We start from the raw sequence: 10,976 nt of genomic DNA on the forward strand, positions 1-10,976 counted from the left end.
GTAGTTTGACTTGGCAACATGAAATTTGCCAGGCATGTCTATCGCCTATCGATGCACAAGTCTCAAGAGACCATGCCCAAAAACTCTTACATAACCCGTTTCATCACAGCTAGCCATTTTTGTTTTTGCGTTAATTTTTTGTCATGTTATAACAAAGATCTACAATCTAACCATTTGATTGGCTGACGCACGTCCAAACATGCCCTCAAATTATTATACATACGTCAGCGAGCATGTTAAAATCCATTCTGGTTTTTCCGTTTCCGAGTATGGCAACTCACTGGTCACTTCATTAGGTACACTGTATTCAAAATATTCCATTTGGACTGGCATTTCATAAATGTCCTGATTCTTGCTATGGTCCGTCGACAAATGACAAACATTGTTGACTGACGGTGTGGATAAGATTACTTCCAGGAATGTCAATCATAACCTGAGGCGAATCTTATCATAGTTATGACTCGCACACAAAAGAGCAAAAGTGCAATATAGCAGACATCACAGAACACATTATGAATTTACAAAGGATATTTGCTTTTTGGCTTTTGTAAATGTGCCTCTTTAGGGATTTTTCCAGAACCTGTTATTAGCAGAAAATTGTGCATATTTGTGACTAGTATATAACTAGTATCGATACCGATATGGCACTAAAATGACATAATCGTTATCGAGGAGAACTGAGAAAAAACTAGGGGTGTAACAATATATCGAAATGTGCTAGATCTCGATACTTTTTTGCCCAAGAATCGATATATCGTTTTAAAAAAGGTGTCTGGTGAAAGCAGAGCAATCCCAGCTAGGCTTTTGTGGGCATTTACATGTTACTTCCTATTGATTTGGAGTACGACTGCAACGACTAATCAATTAAAATTAGTTAGTAAATTAGTTGCCAACGAAGTTTAAAATCGTTTTTTCCTGGCAGCTATGAGCAGTCCCGTTTGGGTCCTTGTTTATGCGTAATGTGAGGCTGAAAAAACAATTGGCTAACTCGCATAGCAAAAGTCCGCTAGCTAAAATCCTGTAAAATAGTGCTGCAACGATTAATCGATTCAGTAATTCGATGAGGAAAAAGCTTTAAGTTAAATTTTGCTGCTTTGAGGATTCGTTTTATCGGTTTGTTTTGAAAGTGTTTGCATTTAGTTCTATTTATTTGGGTGGATACACTGCCTTCTAGTGGCAACAGTGAATATGATATTACTCATCTGACATGGCTGGATCCAGCTGCTCCCTGTTAAGACCAACATAAGGTATGTTTTTGTTTGGGCTAATATGTTTGATTATGAATTCGTTATTTAGTTGAGAAGTATATTTATTAGGGCTGTCAAAATTATCGCATTAACGGGCGTTAATTTTTAAAAATGAATCACGTTAAAATGTTTGACGCAGATTACCCGCTCAGACAGATTTAAATGACGGTTCAGTAAAACGCTCACTTGTTAATTGTGTTTTATGGAGTTTTGCCGCCCTCTGCTGGCGCTTGGGTGCGACTGATTTTATAGGCTTCAGCACCCATGAGCATTGTGTAAGTAATTATTGACATCAACAATGGCGGGCTACTAGTTTATTTTTTGATTGAAAGTTTTACAAATTTCATTAAAACGAAAACATTAAGAGGGGTTTTAATATAAAATTTCTATAAATTGTACTAACATTTTTCTTTTAAGAACTACAAGTCTTTCTATCCATGGATCGCTTTAACAGAATGTTAATAATGTTAATGCCATCTTGTTGATTTATTGTTATAACAAACAAATACAGTCCTTATGTACCGTATGTTGAATGTATATATATCCATATTGTGTCTTATCTTTCCATTCCAAAAATAATTTACAGAAAAATATGGCATATTTTATAGATGGTTTGAATTGCGATTAATTGCGATTAATTACGATTAATTAATTTTTAAGCTGTAATTAACTCGATTAAACATTTTAATCGTTTGACAGCCCTAATATTTATATATTACCGTTTTATTGTTGGAATATGTGTTTGAACGATTTGTTAAGAGCATTGTAAGACAACAACGTTAGCATTTAAGCTAGCGGATTTTTGCTATGCAAGTTAGCTAATTGTCATTTTGTTGTACATTGATCCAATTTTTTCCCCCACCATTTGAGGCCAAGACCAGGTTTTTTTAATTTAATTAATTCATCCTTATCCGATTACTTGAGTATTAAAACTATTTGATAGATTAATGGACTACTTAAATAATAGATAGCTACAGCTCTACTATAAAATGCTAACGTTTTTTTTTTTTTACAATGCTCTTAACAAATGACTCAAACACATATTCCCACAAAAAAAATCTAAATATACCAATTCTATATACCTAACTAGCGCAAACAAAAACTTGACTTATGTTGGTCTTAACAGGGAGCAGCTGGATTCAGCCATGTTAAATGAGTTATGTTATATATACTGTTGCCAGTAGAAGGCAGTGTATCCACCCAAATCAATAAAAATATTGCACTAACACTTTCTAAACCATTACAACGCCACTCGAATTTAACGACTCCTCAAAGAAGCAAAATTTCTTTCGAAGCTTTTTCCCCCTCATCGAATTACTCGAGCTAATCGATTAACCATAGCAGCACTACAAATATCATATCCAGATCCAGCATTTCAGTATCATACGTTTAGGCATTTGCCGGTTACCGGTTTCAAGGTGTACCGTGTTATGAAAACGTCATTCAAAACCACTAAAATTTTCCGTCATACCGTAATTACGGTAGCGGGTATTTTTTTGAGGTCCCAAAAATGTAACGAGAAATCGGTGGCTTGAGCGGCAGCACTCACCCCTCCGGTTTTAGCGCTGTCCTGTGTCTGTCAGTGACATACTTGAGCTTTTTCCCCACTCAAAAATAGACAAAGTCGCTAGTATGGGAGTACTTCGGCTACCGAAAAGAAACAGACGGCCGCGGCTTAGAGGAGGAGGGACAGCTGATGTGCAGGCAACACCTCCAACATGATTTCCCATTTACGTGATCATCATCCGTCACTTTACACAAAATTCAAGCTAAGTAAACGCTGTCATGAAGGTTTCCCACCAGCTGCAAGACTTCACTCAAGCTGGTTTAGTGTGTCTAGCGATGCTAAAACAAATACTATAACGTAAGCTTGTTAACTAGTGGTGTCAACAATAATCGATGCGGCGATGCATCCCGATGCGGGGCATGGACGATTCGATTCGATGCGGGCAACAAGCCGAATCGATTCAGCTCATTTTAAAATATCCGCTTTTTCTTCTTCTCCACCGCTGTGGCGCTTGCGATTCGTTACGAAAGACACTTTTATCTATGCACACAAAGGCAGCACAAATGTGATCCTTTTGAATCCTCTCCTCTGTGTGTCTGCAAAATCGCATGTTTTTTTTTTTTTTATATTAAACTTTCCCAGCGTTATTTCGTTGTGTAAATGCTTTTATAATGATCATAAAAATATGTAGACTATTTAAACATTAAGAAAAATTGCGTTTTTTTTTCTGCCAACTGAGAATTCGTTACGAAAGACACTTTTTTATGCACACAAAGGCAACACAAATGTGATCCTTTTGAATCTTCTCCTCTGCGTGTCTGCAAAATCGCATATTTTTTATATTAAACTTTCCCAGTGTTATTTCGTTGTGTAAATGCTTTTATAATGATCATAAAAATATGTAGACTATTTAAACATTAAGAAAACTTGCGTTTTTTCAGCCAACTCGAAGAAATGAAAATAAATTGCTGCTGCTAAGTTGTTGTTTTTTTCGCGTCACTCCAAGCCGGGTCGGGCTTCAATACCAGCGGGCCGTGTCGGGTCGGACTGGATTTTTTAGGCCCGATCTAACCTCTACTATCTCTCTGCTCTCTCGATTGCAAAAAAATGATATTTCCTCATGTTGAAACAGATTGTTATGGCTGCTCAAATGCTGCTGCACTTCATTTTAATTCATTATTTTTTATTGTTATGTGGTAGTTATGTTAACGAGGCAGATAACACGGCTAGTTACCATGCCAAGACGGCTAACTACTTTCCTCTCTCCCGCCTACTTTTGTAAAGTCTTCCATCATTGTAAACATCAGCCAATTTGCAAATATGTTGTGAAAAATATTTCAAAATCCTGTTCAATGGAAAAAAGTATTTTTTCAATCTCTCAAAATAACACATTTTAGAGCTACGATTGCAATACTGTGATACCGTGAAACCTCATTATTTTTGCTTAAGGTTATCATACCGTCAAAATCTCATACCAGCACATGCCTACATACATTTAAACATTACTTAATATATTGTAGTATCTCTTTAGCCATGTCAAAAACAACTCATCAAACTCACCTTCGGCCTCACTGGTCCTATACATCTGTTGTGTTACCTTAGCAACCGTGAGTGCTAGTTAGTGTACAGAGGACGGCGTGAGATGGACGCCTTCTAATCTGCGGCCATTTATACACACTGACATATTGGATTATGATTACACAAGGAACTGTTAGCGTATAGTATTTACTAAGCTGCCAGGGCAGACTCAAGTTGGACTTTTCTCACTTCCTGTCTACGGTAGACCCATTTGAATTTTTTTTTTTAACCGTGTCTACAAAAATACACTCAAAAATAGTGCGAAGTTGGGACTCAGTTGATGGCTGTAGCGTGAAATAGCAAGAAAGCTCTTGTTAAAACGCATATTTGTGGACGCTAAGTAGCTTAGCGGACCCTGCTAGACTGACCGGTATGACTTATCTTTTTTTTTTCTTTCCCCCATTTCTTACAACTCCAAGGCAACCTGGCGTGCTGCAACTTCCCTTGTGAAACAGGAAGACGACTTAGTTGGCGTCTGAATCGCACTTTCACTACACATTGAAATCATTTTTTCAAATTAGCTCATTGCCAGTATGGACTAGGATAGAAGTCCAATTCATTTCAACTGGGAGAAATGACAGTGAATGATTTGTATTTCAGTACAAAAATTTGACAATAAAAAGTGAAAATGGTTAGGTTGGACATATTTGTCAACATGGATTGGACGTCTAGCGTTGTCAATGGCAGCCAATGAAATTTATATTAGGGCTGTCAAAACTGTCGCGTTAACAGGCGGTAATTAATTTTTTAAATAAATCACGTTAAAATATTTGACGCAATTATCGCACATGCCCCGCCCAGATTAAAATGACAGCAGTGTCATGTCCACTTGTTACTTGTGTTTTTTGTCTCCCTTTGCTGGTGCGACTGATTTTGTGCACCATGAGCATTGTGTAATTATTGACATCAACAATGGCGAGCTACTAGTTTATTTTTTGATTGAAAATTTTACAAATTATATTAAAACGAAAACATTCAGAGGGGTTTTAATATAAAATTTCTACAACTTGTACTAACATTTATCTTTCAAGAACTACAAATCTTTCTATCCATGGATTGCTTTAACAGAATGTTAATGCCATCTTGTTGATTTACTGTTATAATAAACAAATACAGTACTTATGTACAGTACGTTGAATGTATATATCCGTCTTATCTTTCCATTCCAACAATAATTAACAGAAAAATATGGCATATTTTATAGATGGTTTGAATTGCGATTAATTACGATTAATTATTTTTTAAGCTGTGATTAACTCGATTAAAAATTTTAATCGTTTGACAGCCCTAATTTATATTAAAATTACAATGGGAGGGCACATATAGACAACTAGCATTTAACATAGAAAGCCATTATATAGGTCGCCAGTCCATATTTGGAAAAATACTAACACATGAGAAAGTCGGGATTCGAACCCCGAATTTCAGACCTGTAAAGCAAGTGTACCAAACACTAAGCACCGAACTGTCCGTTAAAGTATATCAATATATATCCCAATCAACTGTTTCCATTTACACAACTTTTATTATATCGACCAACGCATTTGTCGACAAAAATCGAGTAAAAACTTAATTTAATGGCTGGCTTTGCACAACTGTTGCTAGTGTTAGCCTAGCCTAGCTTAGCTTAGCCTCGAAAGAAAGTTCGCTTTCGCCTCCTTCGAGGTTTAGCTCCACTTTTTCACTTTTCGAACACACTCAAACTCGAAACCAGAAGCTATTTTCTGTTTTTATCTGGACGGAATTCTCCAAAGGACTAAACTCACTTTAAATTCTGTGAGAAAAGTCAGGCTAAAAGCTAGTAAACACTCGTATAACACTTGAAGCGAGTAACTTTTTCAAACTCAAAGTACGTACCAGACACTCTTCTCTGTCTCTCTTGTTGTTATTGGGTGACTATGGAAGTGTCACGCAAGTATCCGAAGGAACGAGTAGAGCGGCGGGTCCCATCAGAAAGTGACCGTGAAAGAGGAGCCGAGCAGCCGCAAACGCAACACCGCCCGCCGCTTCTTGTCTGCAAAAAACACAACAACATGGAAGCCGAGCAACGCGAGGCTTTCACGGGAAAAGTCGAGGGTCGAAAGTCCGAATGCTACTCGGAAGAGATGCCTTTACGAGAATCGGAAATTTGATAACTTATCAGTGTATCGGCGACTAACTGGGGGCAAAAGCGCCAATTTATGTTGTGTGCATTTATAGCTGAATTTTGTCACTTATGAGAGACTTTTTTCTAAGGCTGCCACTGACGGCAATAGACATCCAATCCATTCCGTTCACAAGGGGAATACCCAAGATAAATATTCCCTTTTGCAAATTTGTTACCAATTTATTAAGTCTGCACTATTATGAGCTGAAGTTAAGTAATTTATGAACCATTTCATGCAAGATTCTTGAACCCTTACTCATTTACCCCGCTGGCTGCCATTGACGGCGCTAAACGTCCTGTCTATTTCACTGGGATGGGCTAATGATCGAATTCATCCCTCCCACTCAAAATGGGAGGAAGTCTTGTGCCTTCAATAGCACTGAAAATGGAGTGACAGCGAGAGCAGAAAGCGGCATATGTCAGGTTTTTTGGAATGTGGCAAAATGGCTTATGGCAGAAGGCAGTTTTTGTTTTTTTTTTACATACGGCAAAATGGCTTTTGGCGTATGGCAGGGTTTTTTTTGCCATATGGCTTTTTTTTTTTTTTTTTTTAGCACATGGCAGTTTTAACATATGGTAAATGGCTTTTGGCATATGGCACTTTTTATATATGGCAGTTGTTTTTGCATATAGCACAATGGCTTTTGGCAAAATTGGCATATGGCACTTTTTTTGCACAAGGCTTTGGCATTTGGCAGTTTTTTGTTTTTTTTTTACATATAGTGGTTGTTTTTGCATATGGCAAAATGGCTTTTGGCATATGGCATTTTTTTTACATATGGCAAAATGGCTTTTGGCATAGGGTAGTTTTTTTTTACATATGGCAGTTGTTTTTGCATATTGAGACATGGCATTTGGCATATGGCAGTTTTTTGACATATGGCAAAATGGCTTCTGGCATATGGCAGTTGTTTACTTATGGCAGTTGTTTTTGCATATGGAGACATGGCATATGGCAGTTTTTTGACAAATGGCAAAATGGCTTCTGGCATATGGCAGTTGTTTTGACATATGGCAAAATGGCTTTTGGCATATCGCGTTTTTTTTTTTTTTTTTACATATGTCAAAATGGCTTTTGGCGTAGGGTAGGTTTTTTGCATATGGAGACATGGCATTTGGCATATGGCAGTTTTTTGACGTATGGCAAAATGGCATCTGGCATATAGCAGTTGTTTTGACATATGGCAAAATGGCTTTTGGCACATGGTAGTTTTTTTTTTTTTTTTTTTTTACAAATGGCAAAATGGCTTTTGGCGTACGGCAGTTTTTTAGCATATCACAGTTGTTTTGATATAGCAAAATGGCTTTTGGCAAATGGCAGTTTTCTGACATATGGCAAATGGCTTTTGGTATTTGGCAGTTTTTTGACATACAGTATGGCAAATGGCTTTTGGCATTTGGCAGTTTTTTTTGACATAGCAAAATGGCTTTTTACATATGGCAGTTGTTTTGGTATATGGCAGGTTTTTTTAATATGGCAGTTATTCTGACATATGCCATATGCCAATAAAAACCGCCATATGCTAAAAGCCATTTTTCCATATGTAAAAAAAAAAACTGCCATCTGCCATAAGCCATTTTGCTATATGTCAAATACCACTTTTTGTTCTCGGCCCTGCTGAAATGAACAATTATAGCCAGTTCTTCCAGATTAAATGAATTGGACGTCCATTGCCGTCAATGGCACGTAATGAGTTAAATACTTTGACAACAAAATCTACTTTAGACTGTTTTTCGGGGCCGTAACCAGAGTGTATTTCTGTTTTCATTCATTTTTCAATTTCATTAAATTCGCTTTTATAAACATTCATTTATAATGATGTAAAAAAATAATATAAAAATACATGAACCTTGGACTGTTTATAGATTATTTCTTGATATTGTGTTTCATGACCAACTGTCAAGGTAGTGCTTTCAAATAGATAGTAGAACACATGCAGAACATTATATCTTTTTTCCTTTTGACTCAATATATTCATTTTTCTTTGGACATTCAATACTTTTTATTCTGCAAGGTCAGTTTTTATGAATAAGTTCAGCTCCAGCTTTTTTAGAATTGGAAAAATAATTGGAGTACATAACAAGCTGGGTTAATGTTTAACTGTAACATAAAATGAGTCACAGTGACCCAATTTCCAACATATTGAATCGAGTACTTTCAATTTCGCAAGGACATATCAACCCTTTGCTAAAATGTTTCATCATTACGACTTGAATTTGTATGATCCGTGCATCTTTTACAAATTAAAAAAAATATATATACCATTGTTTGAAAAAATATATTAATAGATTCGCTACGTTACACAACGAAACTCCACTTGATTTTTCAATTTTCCCTCCATTGTTCTGAGTTTTTGTTGTCGAAAACTCAAGACTAATTTCGTCTAGTTTTAGTCGACGTTTACTAGAAATGTTTTCGTCTGTAAAATTAAATAAATAGAAGGGCTGTCAAAATTATCGCGATAACGGGCGGTAATTAATTTTATAAAATTAATCACGTTAAAATATTTGACGCAATTGACGCACATGCTCCGCTCAAGCAGATTAAAATGAACGTATAGTGCAATGTCCTGCTGTTACTTGTGTTTTTTGGAGTTTTGTCACCCTCTGCTGGCGCTTGGGTGCGACTGATTTTATGTGCTTCAGCATGACGGGCTACTAGTTTATTTTTTGATTGAACATTTTACAAATTTTATTAAAACGAAAACATTAAGAGGGGGTTTAATATAAAATTTCTATAACTTGAACTAACATTTATCTTTTAAGAACTACAAGTCTTTCTAACCCTGGATCGCTTTAATAGAATGTTAATAATGTTATTGCCACCTTGTTGATTTATTGTTATAATAAACAAATACAGTACTTATGTACCGTATGTTGAATGTATATATCCGTCTTGTGTCTTATCTTTCCATTCCAAAAATAATTTACAGAAAAATATGGCATATTTTATAGATGATTTGAATTGCGATTTATAATGATTAATTAATTTTTAAGCTGTAATTAACTCGATTAAAATTTTTAATTGTTTGACAGCCCTAAAATAAAGGTTTCCAACTACCGTAATTTTCGCGTAATAAGACGCACCTGACTGTAAGCCGCACCCATCAAATTTGGCACGAAAATGGCATTTGTTCACAAATAAGCCGCAGCTGTCCTCAAAGTATTATGGGATATTTACACCAAAAGATATTAACTGGTAAAACTTCATCATAAGACCAAATGAACCACCATGGAGCTTTGAACCAATTAGCTGCAAAGCTTCATTGCTTCAAGAAGCTGGCCATCGATGCTCCTTTGGGGGAAACAGTCAACCTCTGCTGCCACCTGCTGTCAACATTGTTGTCGTCCAACATGCCTCTTAGCATGCATCGCGGTGCTACAGATGTAAATAACAATCAAAATTCATGTTCTGTGCTAATTATATCTTCAGTTACTGTTCTAGTTGTTTCATTAATTGCCAGTTATGGTATCTGGTAACACTTTATTTGACAGTGATGTTATAAGACTGTCATTAGACATTTATTATTATGATATGACACTGTCATACGCATTAATGAATGCTTATAACAGATGTCATTTAGTGTTATCCAGCAAATAATTTCACTTTTAAATGGATGTAAAAGATCCGAGCTGGACATAAACGTAGTTAGTGACATAATTTGCCGGATTACACTTAATGGCATTTGTCATAAGCATTCAGTCATCCCCATGATAGTGTCATGTCATAATTATGACGGTCTTATGTAGTGTTGCAACGATTAATCGATTAACTCTGGTATTCGATTAGAAAAAAATATTAGAATCAAATTTTATTGCTTCGAGTATTAGTTTAATTAAAGTGCCGTTGTAATGGTTTATTTTGAAAGTGTTTGCATTTAGTTTTATTGATTAGGGTGGATACACTGCCCTCTGGTCTGCTTCATTTCACATGGCTGAATCCAACTGCTCCCTGATAAGACCAACGTAAGCTGAGTTTTTGTTTGAGCTAATGTTTTTTATGCATTCATAATTTATTTCATAGGCATATTTAGCCAGTTTTTGCGGGAATGTGTGTCTGAACCATTTGTTAAGAGGACTGTAAAAAAAAAAAAAAAAAAAAGTTTGCATTTTATAGCATTTAGGCTAGCGGACTTTTGCTATGTAAGTTAGCCAATTGTTCTTTTGTTGTAAATAGATCCTCTTTTTTTTTTTTAATACCGTTTGAGGCTCAGCTCAGGTATTTTAATTTTTCTTATTCCTTATCCGATTACGCGATTATTCGAACTAACTAGTTCATCGATTAATCGACTACTAAAATAATCGATAGCTGCAGTCCTAGTCTTATGACAGTATTATGATTGCGCTGTCAAATAAAGTGTTGCCTATTAAACCAAATAAATAAAAAAATATGCCGCACTGCACTATAAGCCACAGGATTCAAAATGAAGGAAAAAAGTAGCGTCTTATAGTCTGAAAATTTTGGTATTATGAATGAACATTGACCGACGAGCACGTA

The 10,976-nt window shown here is 36.0% G+C and overlaps 1 protein-coding gene across 2 annotated transcripts in view; it reads right to left on the reverse strand.

Moving 5' to 3' along the window:
• The window catches only part of plekhf2 (pleckstrin homology domain containing, family F (with FYVE domain) member 2), a 17,487-nt gene extending 11,095 nt beyond the window's left edge, over nt 1-6,392 (reverse strand). Inside the window, exon 1 of one of the 2 annotated variants that reach the window (XM_057835018.1) lies at nt 6,190-6,392. Coding sequence is in view for 1 of the 2 variants with exons in the window: in XM_057835017.1 (XP_057691000.1) it covers nt 4,315-4,339 (25 nt within the window). In the remaining variant the exon portion in view is untranslated. The other variant, XM_057835017.1, reaches the window with a different exon arrangement.
• Between the last annotated feature and the right edge of the window lie 4,584 nt (nt 6,393-10,976).

This window comes from Corythoichthys intestinalis, chromosome 4 (genome assembly GCF_030265065.1).
Source record: "Corythoichthys intestinalis isolate RoL2023-P3 chromosome 4, ASM3026506v1, whole genome shotgun sequence".
Lineage (NCBI taxonomy): Eukaryota > Metazoa > Chordata > Actinopteri > Syngnathiformes > Syngnathidae > Corythoichthys > Corythoichthys intestinalis.